This window comes from Diospyros lotus, chromosome 12 (genome assembly GCF_014633365.1).
Source record: "Diospyros lotus cultivar Yz01 chromosome 12, ASM1463336v1, whole genome shotgun sequence".
In the NCBI taxonomy this organism is placed as follows: Eukaryota; Viridiplantae; Streptophyta; class Magnoliopsida; order Ericales; family Ebenaceae; genus Diospyros; species Diospyros lotus.
This window is the reverse complement of record NC_068349.1, coordinates 33,155,922-33,168,904: the sequence shown is the minus strand read 5'-3', so window position 1 is coordinate 33,168,904 and position 12,983 is coordinate 33,155,922. Positions and strand designations below refer to the sequence as shown.

The following is a 12,983-nucleotide window of genomic DNA, read 5'->3' as shown; positions in this document are numbered from 1 at the left end:
ATTCACATATTCCCAGGGCCATTGATCTAAACTCTGCTTTACCTCTTGATCGGGCTACAACACTCTGTTTCTTACTTATGCAAGTCACAAGATTATGTCCTAGAAATGTGCAGTACCTCGATGTTGATATTTTATCCACAACTGACCCTGCATAATCTGCATCAGTATAAGTCACTTCATTTTGTTGGGGAGTATGGACACAAGACAACTCATGAATTATGCCTTTTTCGTGAAAGAAGGATGACAAAGACTGATTGAAATAGTCTTTGGCATTATCAGAGCAAAATCTTTTTTTTTCAACACCAAATTGAGTTTTGACCATATTGTAGAAGATTGAAAAAATGGTGCACACCTCATATTTGGTTTTCAAAAGGTATAACCAAATTATGCGAGTGCAATCATCAACAAAGGAGACAAACCATTGAGTTCCAAAAATATTAGGAACAGTTGAGGGACCTCATTTATCACTGTGAATGATTGTAAATGGAAGAGAACTTTTATTAGTTATAGGGAATGAAACTCTCTTATGTTTTGCAAGTTCACACACATCACAATGGAAATCCTCAACATCTAATCCTTTGAACAATGAAGGAAACATTAATTTAAGAACCCTAAAAAAGGGATGACCAAGACGAAAATGATTGAGCCAAAGCTTATCTTTATTGGACTTGGAGGACTCAATTATGAATGATAAGACGGGAAACTCTCCCTTTATTAACCTGTCCACCAAGATCTTCAAGATAGTAAAGCCTGCCTCTCTCTCTAACACGTCCAATCCTCCTCCTCGTGCCCTGTTCCTAAAATTCACAAAAGGATGAATGAAAAATTACATTATAATTGGAATCTATGGTAAGTTTTTGAATTGACATGAGGTTGGTGAAAAGCTTAGGAACATGGAGAACATTTTTAAGGGTGAGGTGACTGTTTATGAGGACATCTTCTTGGCCGGCCACAGTTGTTACTGATCCATCTGCCATGGTTATATTTCTAGTGCTAGGACATGGTGTATAGGATATAAATATGTGAGAGGAACAAATCATATGATTTGTGGCTCCTGAGTCAAGTATCTAAGTATTTGGAAGGGTTATATCCGAAGCATGAAAGGCATGAGAAGAAGAAGATATACTTGTAAAGGCAAGAGTGCAAGTACCTGCCCCAATTTTCTTCTCCAATGACCCCAATAGACTTAGTTTTTCAATCTCCTCCCAATTGAGCTCTACTGGACTTGCCTGTTCTTGGAGTTTTCCTTCAATAGGTTACTGGCCACTGGCCACACAAACTTGCCCCTGTCCTCTGAATTGTCCATTCTTAGGAGGCTTACGATGAAGCTTCCAACACTTCTATATGGTATGAGGAGGCTTCCTGCAATAGTTGCACCATGAGGAGTCCTTGTTCATTTTTGATGAATCGGATGGCTTCTTGTCCTCTCTAGGTTGCTTGTTCAAGCTAGGATTCTTCACAATTACAAGAGCTAAACTGTCTGTAGAAGAAGTCTCAAGCATCACTCCCCTCCGTCCTTTCTCATCACGCACAATTGCAATCGTCTCATTTAGAGAAGGCAGGTCTTCCTTTTCAAGGATCTGAACTCTAACTGCATCAAACTTCAGATTTAGATTAGCGAGAAAATCATAAATTCTTTCGTTCTCAACAAACCGTTTTTCTATAGTTCCATCATCACTGCACTTCATCTGACTGCATTGATAATGGTCCAACTCTTGCAACAATGTTTGCAACAGGTTGGCATATTCAGTGATTAACCAAGGTCCTTGCTTGGTAGCCGTCACTTTTGTCTTGATCTCATAAATCTAAGCAGTATTATGGACTTTGGAGTATGTGAGTTTAACTGTATCCTAAATCTCCTTGGAAGTGCTTAGGAATATAATCGTGTCACTGATTTCTAGTAGCATGGAGTTCCACAATCAAGACATGGCCAATGACTCTTCTTCATCCTAGGCTGTACATGTAGGATCATCTTTCTTAGGCCTGGTCCCAAGTAGATGACTCGGCTTCCCTTTTCCTTTTAGAAATGTGCGGATTAATTGAAACCACTTCAAATAGTTCTTTCCATTCAGTCTATATGCTGCCTAAATGTTCTGCAGCTCCCCACCCGAAGTTGTGCCATTGCTTCCACTGAAAGGCGCCGCTGTTGTATTGCTGGATTTGTCTATCTTTCATGGTTCTAGGGTTTTAGGGTGTTGCTAAAGTGAATTGGATGTCAATACTGGTTACAACCAAAAAAAAAGAAAGACTGAAGGCAGTGCCCAATTCTAGGAATATGAACCTAGGGCTCTAATACCATGTCAAGAATAAACTAGTAATCTGATATGTATTCTCTTAGGATAGAATTACCCAATTATATACAGTTGGTCAATGAAGGGAAGAACAAAAACTAATATCTAAATTGGGCAATTGCCTAATCATAGTCTACGGTAATTAGAAAACACATTCAGCCTAGAATACAACCTATAATATACATGCAGTCAAGATAGAGATAGGATCTCCTAGAAAAGGAATATTGAAATATGAATCTTGGGAATATGTATCTTGGTATCCTCTTACACCTACTAATGAGGTATAGATTCATCCATCATAGTGGGGTTGGTAACCCAAGTTTTCATCACTCCCAAGCCTTGACATACATCTAACATTATTTGGACTACCTCCTCTAGGATTGCATTATGATAACTGGTGTGGTGAGATTTAGAAATAGAATGCAGTGCCTTTATAATTGCATTTTTGACATGACAAATTTTTGGGTGGTAGATGAGAGTGTGTTTGCACTTGGACTAGCATTGCCCCCTAAAGAAGGTGGTCTCTAAAACACCTTCAACCTCTATGAGAGTTCGCTAGTAGCCCCCTTATAATTCGCAGAAGAATCCATCTTTTGTTCTAAGGAATCTTGAAATAAGGCACATTGCCACATTCTTGAAAAAAAAAAGGAAAAATACTTCATGAAAGCTTGCTTTGTTTGCCAGGGAAATACATGGCGTTGGTAATTCGATTCCTGGGTTTTGTACCTATTAGAATTATTATATTGCATATTGATGTATGCGTAATTAGGCTAAACCCATAAGTTAAGCCCGTAGATTATTAGGGCCGTTGTGCCTATTGTAAATAACACACTAAAAGACTAATCTCTTAGGTTTTTCTCTCATAATTGTTTTCTTACATGGTATCAGAGCCACCGGTGAGAAAAACCCTAGCCACCGCTGTGTCTCTTTCTCCATCGGCCTTCAAACCCTAGTTTTCTCTCTTCACCGTCATTGTTCATGTCGGAAACCATCACTGTTCATGTTGGAATGTCACTGTCCGGCCGTTGTTTGCTGGAACTGACCCCACCCTAGGGTTCCCAACTTTCAGGCCGAGTTGCTGCCGGAAAATTGTAGCTGCCAGAGCTCCACACGCCGTCGCCACACGCAGCCGTCCACCCCCACGCGTCGGCGCGTGAAGGCGCGTCCGCCAGCCCTTTTCTCCCGGCTTCTCCAGATCAGCTCGCCTTCCTTCCCTAGGCCTATTCTCGATGTCAAATCCTCGCTATGTCTGACCTCAGTGACGCAGTTTCTGTTGGTGTTACTCCTGCAACCACACCTATTGCCCTTGCTGCCTCTTAGTTTTTTACTGTCTCCAATCTTGGAACAACCAATATCACCACTGTCAAGTTGATAGGGTTTGCGAATTATCTCTCATGGACAGCCTCTGTCAAAATGTGGTTCAAAAGGCAAGGCCAAGCCGATCATCTTACCACAAAGGTTGAAAGTGTGCCGGAAGCCAATCGAGCTAGATGGGAACAAGTTGATGCCTAGTTATGCAGCTTCCTATGGCAGTCTATTGATCCATCTGTCATGCAACTCTTTTGCCCATTTGAAACTTGTGTTGACGTGTGGAAGGAAGCTAAAGAATGTTATACGAATGACATCTAACGTTTGTACACTGTGGTCTCTAATATCAAGAATATGAAGCAAGAGTCGTCCAAGGAATCTTATTTGGGACAGGTTCAGGCTCTCATGCAGGAATTTGATGCTCTTCTTCCCATTACTACGACCAAGACCGAACAGATTGCTTAAAGAGAGAAGTTTTTTATGGTATTGCTCTTTCCGGTCTAAAACCAGAATTTGATGCCATCAGGCATCAAATCTTGACCAGCTCCACTATCCTGATGCATATAGTATGTCCTCTTCTTCTTATGTTGTTCCTCCAGGCATAGTTCTGAAAGGCGCAAGGCGCAAAAGGTCCTGGAGCCTGAGGCGCGAGGCGCACGAGGCGAGGCACGCCTTTGCGAAGTGAGGCGCACCTTTTAGGAAAAAAACTCAAAATCTTGTAAAATCATAAACAACTATCAAATTATCAATAATAACACATTCATATCATTCATGATTCATTATCTTCAAATTCTATAAACTAACAACATCAAAGTTAATTCATTCATCATGCAAATTCTAAACTAGAAACATCAAAGTTCAAACTTAAAGTCTCAAACTTTACCAAGTAGCAATTATAATGCAAAGTTCTAAACAAACACATAAACACTACAAGTCCACAATCAATATAAAGAAGTTTTTTAATCAATCATCAAGGAGATCATCAACATCGAGGTCAATATCTTCATCATCCCCTTCAATCACCCCTTCATCTTCTTCTTCATCTCTCAATTCTTCTCCCTCTTCCAAGTCTTCATCATCTTCGGTCCCTGCCTCACTTTCCTCCTCCTTTTCAATTTCCTGAGTTACTCGCCGCTTTGAAGTCGAAGCCGAAGTTGATCCCAATTGTGATCGAGTTTGTTTAGTTCTAAATTCATAACTAGGCTCTCCAACTCCTGCAGCCGCAACAACATGACTCCATGTCAACCCATCCCCAACGTCATCTGGAAAAATAGTTTCATCATCTTTATCATTCTTCTCATCAAGTTTTTCAGTCAACCATTCATTGCTTTCATCAATGTCGGTCAATATGATAGGGTCAATGGTATCACGCATTTGATACCGACGCCTCAATGCTCTATTGTATTTCACAAACACCAAGTCGTTTAAACGAAATTGATCAAGCTTGTTTCTCCGTTTAGTATGAAGCTGTAACAATTTATGCAAAAACATACTAAGAATAAGTTACATGAAACAAACCAACTACTAATAAAAATTGTAAGTGTTATATATACAATGCACTTACATTTTCAAACACACTCCAATTACGTTCACACCCAAATGAACTACAAGTCAAGCTAAGAATTTTAATTGCAAATTTTTGCAACGTGGGTGTTGACATTCCATATGAAGCCCACCATTCAGCTGTCCAATAAAATTCATGGGTTAGTTATTATCTATTATCTAGAATGATTATATATATAATGTAATATATATATATATGTGTGTACCTGGTGATTTCTTAGCTCTCTTTCTAATAGCCATATAGTTTCCAAAGAACCCATCTGTATTGTTATACATCGAAAGCTCAGCATCAATTTGGTCTTGAACCTTTACATTTATATATATAATGTAATATATATATATATGTGTGTACCTGGTGATTTCTCAGCTCTCTTTCTAATAGCCATATAGTTTCCAAAGAACCCATCTGTATTGTTATACATCGAAAGCTCAGCATCAATTTGGTCTTGAACCTTTACATCTAGATTTAACTTTCTAATGCATTCATTTAAGCCAGTCATGATCTTTGGATCTATACGTTCAGCCTTGTAGAAATATTCTGGGTTCAAGTACCAACCCGCTGCGTGCAAGGGGCGATGAAGCTGAACATCCCATCGATTATCAATGATCTGAAAAATAGGTGCATACTTCTTTTCATCCCCATTAAAAGAGTTAGCAATCGCTTCTTTGGCCCTATCCATGGCCTCATATATGTATCCCATAGCAGGCTTCTTCTCACCATCCACTAAGCGCAATACACGCACCAATGGACCAGCCACCTTTAAAGCAAATACAACATTGTTCCAAAATGAAGGCATCAAAATCACTTCTACAACCTTTTTAGCCCCCGCTTCTTTTACCCACTTGCTTGTCATCCACTCCTCGGAGGTAAACATCCTTCTAAGGTTGCTTTTCAGACTATGCATCCTGCCCAAAGTGATAAAGGCAGTTTCAAACCGTGTTTTTGCAGGCCTCAACAACTCTTTCTTGTCAGTAAACCTTCTAAGCATGTTTACTAGACCCGAACGAGTATAGATATAGCTATTCACCATAACAGCTCTCTCAAATGTCTTCTTCATATTAGGCAACTTGAAAATATCTTCCAACATTAAATCCAAGCAATGCGCTGCACATGGTGTCCAAAATAACGTAGGATATTTTGCCTCCAAAAATCTTCCTGTTATTATTTAGAGTGAAATTAACAAGATATTAGTAAATAATAAATATCTAATGAATATTCAAATTGTTCTATTTATAAACATAATACAAATTACAAAAATGAATTTCATACCTGCTAAAACATTGTTTGAAGCACTATCGGTGACCACTTGCACCACATTTCTTACTCCAATCTTTTCCACACATTTACTTAATAATTGAAACATCTTTTCCCTAGTCTTTGAATAGCTAGAACTATCAACAGACTCCAAGAACATACTTCCTTTAGGAGAATTGACTAAAAAGTTAATCAATGTCCTTTCCCTCTTGTCTTTCCAGCCATTTGACAAAATGGAACATCCATATTTGGCCCACGCCTCTTCATGATCTTTCATCATTTCACGAGTGGCTTCCACCTCTTGTTTGAGAAGGGGAACCCTGACTTCATGGTAACTAGGCGGCTTCACACCCAGACCATACTGACCAACTGCTTCTATAAATACTTTAGAACTGTCATATGTCACTACATTGAATGGAATGCCTGCATCATACATCCATCGTGCAAAGCTTCTACAAACTCGAGCTCTTAACTCTTTTTTTGCAAAATCATGCTCACCCAACCTTGTTTGCTTTCCTTTGCCCTTGCTTTTCAACACATTAACTTCTGGGTCTTTAAGAAAAACATCAAGTGGACCCTTTTGTGTTGGCCCTTTAACACTACCAACACTACCGGTACCGCTTCCACTTCCGATAGATACATTGGGTCTTTTTCTACTTTGAGGCAGCGGCTCATCATCATCATCATCATACCCTTCACCAAATTGAAGATCATCATCTAACGATGCTATATTTCGCTCATCCCTGTTATTTTTCTTCTTTTGCATGTACTCTCCAATCTCTTCTTTTACTGATGGAGGACATTTTAGACAAGCTTTAGTATTCCTAAAACCTCCTAGAAGATGTTGTTTCGCCCGAAATATACCACATTTTGTTACTTTACGACAAAATTTACATGTGGTGGTATTTCTATCATTAGGATCAGCTTCAAAATAATTTCATGCCGGGTCCATTTTGGAAGTGGTTGACGACATTTATTGGGCTGTTGCAACACAGTTTTAACTTCCACAAAATTCTCCTAATGATAGAAATAAACTATAAAGACTTAAAAGAGATATTAGCAACCAGTTGCCAGCAAAAGGAATTAGGCAAGAATGCAAGAAATAAACAAATAAAATACAAGTAAAAAACTTACAAGATAGGAGAAGACCGTGGGTAGCCTTAGCAGCTTCAACTTGAAGAGCAGATGAGAAGAGAGGCAAGGAAGATAGGAGAAGATCGTGGGCAGAGGAGAATAAAGGAAGAGGGTGCAGCTGGAGAGGAAATTAACAAGCTAGGAGGTGGGCGTGGTTGGATAGGAGAGGAAGAGAGGAGGCAGGCGCTGCCTGCTGGAGAGTGGAGAGGAAAGGAAGAAGAAGATCAAGGGGTCGTGGCTGGAGAGGAGAGGAAGAAGAAGATCGGGCGAGCTGGAGAGGAGAGGAAGAGAGGAGGCAGGTGCAGCTGGGCTAGAGAGGAAGAGGAAAGGAAGAAGAAGATCAAGGGGTCGCGGCTGGAGAGGAGAGGAAGAAGAAGATCGGGCGAGCTGAAGAGGAAAGGAAAAGAGGAGGCAGGTGCGGCTGGGGCTAGAGAGGAAGATCGGGCGAGCTGGAGAGGAATAGAGGAGGGGGTCGCGGCTGGAGAGGAATAGAGTAGGGGGTCGCGGCTGGAGAGGAGAGGAAGAAGAAGATCGGGCCAGCTGGAGAGGAGAGGAAGAGAGGAGGCAGGCGCTGCTGGGGCTGGAGAGGAAGAGGAAGATTGGGCGAGCAGCGAGCTGGAGAGGAGAGGAAGAGAGGAGGCAGGCGTGGCTGGGGCTAGAGAGGAAGAGGAAGATCGGGCGAGCTGCAGAGGAAGAGATGAGGGGGTCGCGGCTGAAGAGGAGAGGAAGAAGAAGATCGCTGGAGAGGAGAGGAAGGGAGGAGGCAAGCGCGGCTGGGGCTAGAGAGGAAGAGGAACATCGGGCGAGCAGCGAGCTGGAGAGGAGAGGCAAGCGCGGCAGATGCTAGAGTCAGGAGGAGTGAGGAGCGATTGGGCTGCAAGATTTAGTTAGAAGACCTAGGTTTCATGAGGCGCGCCTCACGCTCCAGCACCTAGGCGTGCAAGGCGAGCGCCTCGCCAAAATCGCCTCACCTCGGCCCAGGCGAGGCGCCAAACTGGCGCCTTAAGGCGCCTCGCGCCTAGGCGCGCCTTTGATAACTATGCCTCCAGCCAAATCTTTAGCCCTTGTGTCTCAAGTTTCTCACTCGGGAGGAGATAGAGGTCGTAATAATAATCAGTCACGTCCACAGTGTACCTTTTGTAAGAAATTGGGTCATTTTGAGGATAGGTGTTGGAAGAAACATGGTCGGCCAGCTGCTCTGCCTACATCATCTACTAGTGTAGCTCATGCATTCTAGAGTGATCTTAGTTCTGCCCAATCTGCACTGGGTTCACAATTGATACCTATGTCTGCAGCTGAGTATGATGTCTTTTTAATGTTTCAGGCCACCCAACAGTCTCATCCTGGTAATCTCGTTGGTTGCGTTGCTAAAAGCCCATCTCTTGGTCTTTGGATTATAGATTTTGGCGCCACTGATCATGTGTGGTAATGAACTTCTTTTCTCTTCACTTATTTATTCTGATACCTTGCCTATAGTTACCCTGGCTGATGGCACCAAAACTGCAGTTAAAGGGATAGGCCAAGCCACACCCACTTCGTCTTTATCTTTAAATTCGATTTTATGTCTCTGGCATTCCTTTCAATTTGATTTCAGTTAGCCAGCTTACCAAAACCCTTAATTGCTCAGTTACTTTCACTCCTACCTTTGTTTGTGGACAGGACCAGGGTACGGGACGGATGATTGGCATCGGGCGCGAGTCACAGGGTCACTATCATGTTGCTATGCCGATGGCTTGCACCAGTGCTGCTTCCCCAGATCATCTCCACTTTCGTCTTGGTCATCACAACCTCTCCAAATTGAAGAAATTAGCTCCTAGTTTGTCATCGTTGTCTATTTTTGATTGTGAGTCATGTTAGCGTACTAAACACGCACGTAATTCTTTTTCCAGTCGTGTCAATAATAGGGCTGAGGCTCCCTTTTCTCTTGTGCACTCTGATCTATGGGGGCTCAGTCGTGTCAATTCTACTCTTGGTTTCTCATATTTTGTTACTTTCATTGATGACTTTTCTCGCTGCACTTGGTTGTTTCTCATGAAGAGTCGGTGTGAGTTATTTTCTGTCTTTTAGATATTCACTGCTAAAATAAAAACACAGTTTGGAGTTTCTATTCGTACTTTACGTAGTGATAATGCCCCTGAGTACTTTTCTTCTCAATTTACTACTTTCATGACTACTCGTGGCATTTTGCATCAATCTTCTTGTCCTTATACACCTCAACAAAATGGTATTGCCGAGTGTAAAAATCGTTATCTCATTGAAACTGCACGAACATTACTTTTACATGCCAATCTTCCCACTAAATTTTGGGGAGATGCTGTTTTTACTGCGTGTTATCTGATCAATCGCATGCCATCTTCAATGCTAAAGGACAACATTCCTTGCTCTCTTTTGTTCCTCTCCCTGCCCGTTTATTCTGTTCCCTTTCGTGTATTTGGATGTATCTATTTTGTGCATTCCTTTTCACCGGGACAGGATAAACTTGCTGCCAAATCCCTCAAGTGTATTTTCCTCATTTACTCTCGGTTGCAGAAAGGATATATGTGTTACTCTCCTGAGTTGAATCGCTATCTTATGTCTGCTGATGTCACATTCTTTGAACAACAGTCTTTCTTCTCGGTTGCTCAGTCTGATTCATAGCGTCTGGACCAGGTATTGCCTATTCCTTCTCTTTCGTTACCCTTATTAGATCTGTCTATCTCCTCCTCAATGGACCCTCCACTTCCATCTTCCGGTTCGCTCTCCCCGAATACTCCACTTCTTACTTATCATCGTCGTCCTCATCCTGCTCTTGGCTCCGGCATTCCTCTTGAGTGCGACTCTCCTGACTCACTTTCTCCGTTAGTGGTCACTCCTGCCATGGATCCTGAGCCCGACAACCTTCTTGTTGCACTTCGCAAAGGTACACGGTCTACTTGCAATCCACATCCTCTTTATAACTTTTTGTGTTATGATCGTTTATCATCTGCTTATAGTGTTTTTGTTTTGAGCCTTTCTTCTATTTCTATTCCTAAAACCACAGGTGAAGCCATGTCCCATCCTGGTTGGCACCAGGCTATGTTAGATGAGATGGGTGCTTTGCATTCTACTGGCACTTGGGATTTGGTGCCTTTGCACAGATCTATGGGCTGGATTATAGTGATACCTTCTCTCCAGTTGCTAAAATGGCTTTTGTGCACTTATTTCTCTCTATGGCCGCCACGCGTCATTAGCTGCTCTATCAATTGGACATTAAGAATGCATTTCTTCATGGTGATTTGCAAGAGGAGGTTTATATGGAGCAACCACCTGGTTTTGTTGCTCAGGGGGAGTCCAATGTAGTTTTCAAACTCAAGAAGTCTCTCTATGGTCTGAAACAATCTCCACGAGTGTGGTTCGGCAGGTTCATCACTGTAGTTCAAGCCTTTGGTCTCACTCGAAGTGAAGCTAATTATTTAGTTTTCTATTGATATTCTTCTTTTTTATGTATCTACCTTGTTGTTTATGTAGATGACATTGTTATCACAAGGAGCGATCAGGTTGGTATACAAAATCTGAAGGAACATCTCCATCAGCACTTTCAGACTAAAGACATAGGCAAACTTCGGTATTTCTTGGGGATTGAAGTTGCTCAATCAAGAGATGGGATCTCAATCTCTTAGAGGAAGTATGCACTTGACATTTTAGAAGAAACTGGTATGGTGAACTGCAAACCGATTGACACCCCAATGGACCCAAATGTCAAACTCTTGCCGGGACAGGGGGAGTCTTACTCAGATCCTGAAGGTATAGAAGATTGGTAGGCAAACTGAACTATCTCACAGTCACTCGTCCCGACATTGCTTTTGCTGTGTGTGTGGTGAGTCGGTTTCTCAGTTCTTCATGTGATTCTCACTGCGATGTTATTTTCCGAATTGTGAGATATATCAATCAAGCACCGGGTAATGGGCTACTCTATGAGAATAAGGGGCACACATATATGCAGATGTAGATTGGGCTCGTTCTCTTTCTAATCGTTGAACGACCTATGGATATTGTGTTCTTGTGGGAGGAAATATGATTTCTTGTAAAAGTAAAAAATAGAATGTAGTAACTAGATCCAGTGTAGGGGCAGAGTATCGGGCTATGGTTAATGCAACTTGTGAGTTCATCTGGCTTAAGCAACTCCTGGAGGAACTCAAGTTTTGTGAACACCCCTATGAAGCTTGTTTGTGATAATCAAGCTGCCTTATACATTGCTTTCAATCCAGTGTTCCATGAGCGGACTAAGTATATTGAAATCGGCTATCACTTTATTAGAGAAAAGCTGGTTGAAGGTGTTATTGTTACAGAGTTTGTTAACTCCAGTGATTAACTTGCCGATGTTTTCACCAAGTCTCATAATTGTTTTCTCACAGTACCTATAATTAGCATGTTATTGCAGATGACATGAGAAATCTCTGTTAATGCAGTTACTTTAAGTTGCAACCACCGTCCTCAATCTGCCAATCTATCTTGTTTGTTTACTTAGTGGGGATGCAGTTGGTTCAAACAGTGCGGAGTTAATGAAGACTTTGTAAAGTGACCTGCTTTATTGGTTCAAATTGATCTCTTTGCAGTTTTGATATGAAACCTGTAGTTTGGGGTCCATTTACCAGCTAAACCATCTATGTCAGCCCAGGTCCTGTAAAACTGACCACTTGATGAACTATGGTTGGATTTCTTAATGCTACTTTTTAATGAACCTATTAGTTTAGGGGGGATAGTTGGAGTGGCAAAAAGAGGCTAACTATTCCTAGTACCTAGGGTGGCGGAAGATTGAGGTCATGTATTCTAATGATCAATTAATGGCTAATTTGTTCTTTGCTAATCTGAAGACTGCCATCATTCATGATTCCTATTTTGTACCACATACCTGTTTTTGATATTTGTGTCATTTGCATCACGACACCTATCACCAGATATTTTGTCACATTTGAACATGAATTTAAAGCAATTGCTATGCCAATGTGGAGCCTAAAGATGTTCAAAGAATAATGTGCAATACAATGCCAAACAATGATCCAATAAAATATATGACACAGAGGTATAAACACAAGCATTATTTGTAGTCCATGTACACATCCAAATGGTGAAATAAACTAAATCTCAATGTTAGAAAATTGGATCAAATAAAAAATAAGGTAGGTTTATGGTTCAATGGTCGGATTGGGGTTGAACTAGGGTTGAATCAAGATGCATTTTTATGAAATAAGTACATATGTATTAATTAAGACTATGGCAAAGAACATAAAATTTATTACATAATGTTAACAGATTTATAAGTGTATTAAGTAATATTGTTCGACAAGTTGAAAAAGTTTATACAACAATATTAACATAAATTTATGATGAAAATAAAATAAGACTAATTATTTAAATTACAAATCAAAAATTAAAAAAATTACCAATGAATAAACAAAGTGATAGATGATATT

The 12,983-nt window shown here is 40.9% G+C and overlaps 2 protein-coding genes across 3 annotated transcripts in view; one reads left to right on the top strand and one right to left on the bottom strand.

Annotated features, from left to right (window-relative positions):
* LOC127787456 (putative acyl-activating enzyme 19) overlaps positions 1-12,983 on the top strand; it is a 129,824-nt gene that overhangs the window by 42,002 nt on the left and 74,839 nt on the right. The window lies entirely within an intron of this gene.
* LOC127787459 (uncharacterized) lies at positions 5,183-6,545 on the bottom strand. The gene is made up of 3 exons (XM_052315518.1): positions 6,433-6,545; positions 5,515-6,318; positions 5,183-5,368 (listed from the first exon to the last, which is right to left on the bottom strand). Exons 1-3 carry the CDS (start codon positions 6,524-6,526, stop codon positions 5,331-5,333), a joined length of 936 nt encoding a protein of 311 aa, XP_052171478.1. The 5' UTR covers positions 6,527-6,545; the 3' UTR covers positions 5,183-5,330.

Excerpts from the sequence above, each read along its gene's own strand:
- LOC127787459 (XM_052315518.1), bottom strand. The coding sequence starts at position 6,526 with ATGTTTCAATTATTAAGTAAATGTGTGGAAAAGATTGGAGTAAGAAAT. Across the intron at positions 6,319-6,432 it reads TTCAAACAATGTTTTAGCAG|GAAGATTTTTGGAGGCAAAA; the intron begins GTATGAAATTCA and ends AAATAATAACAG. Across the intron at positions 5,369-5,514 it reads GAGAGCTGAGAAATCACCAG|GTACACACATATATATATAT; the intron begins GTACACACATAT and ends AGAAATCACCAG.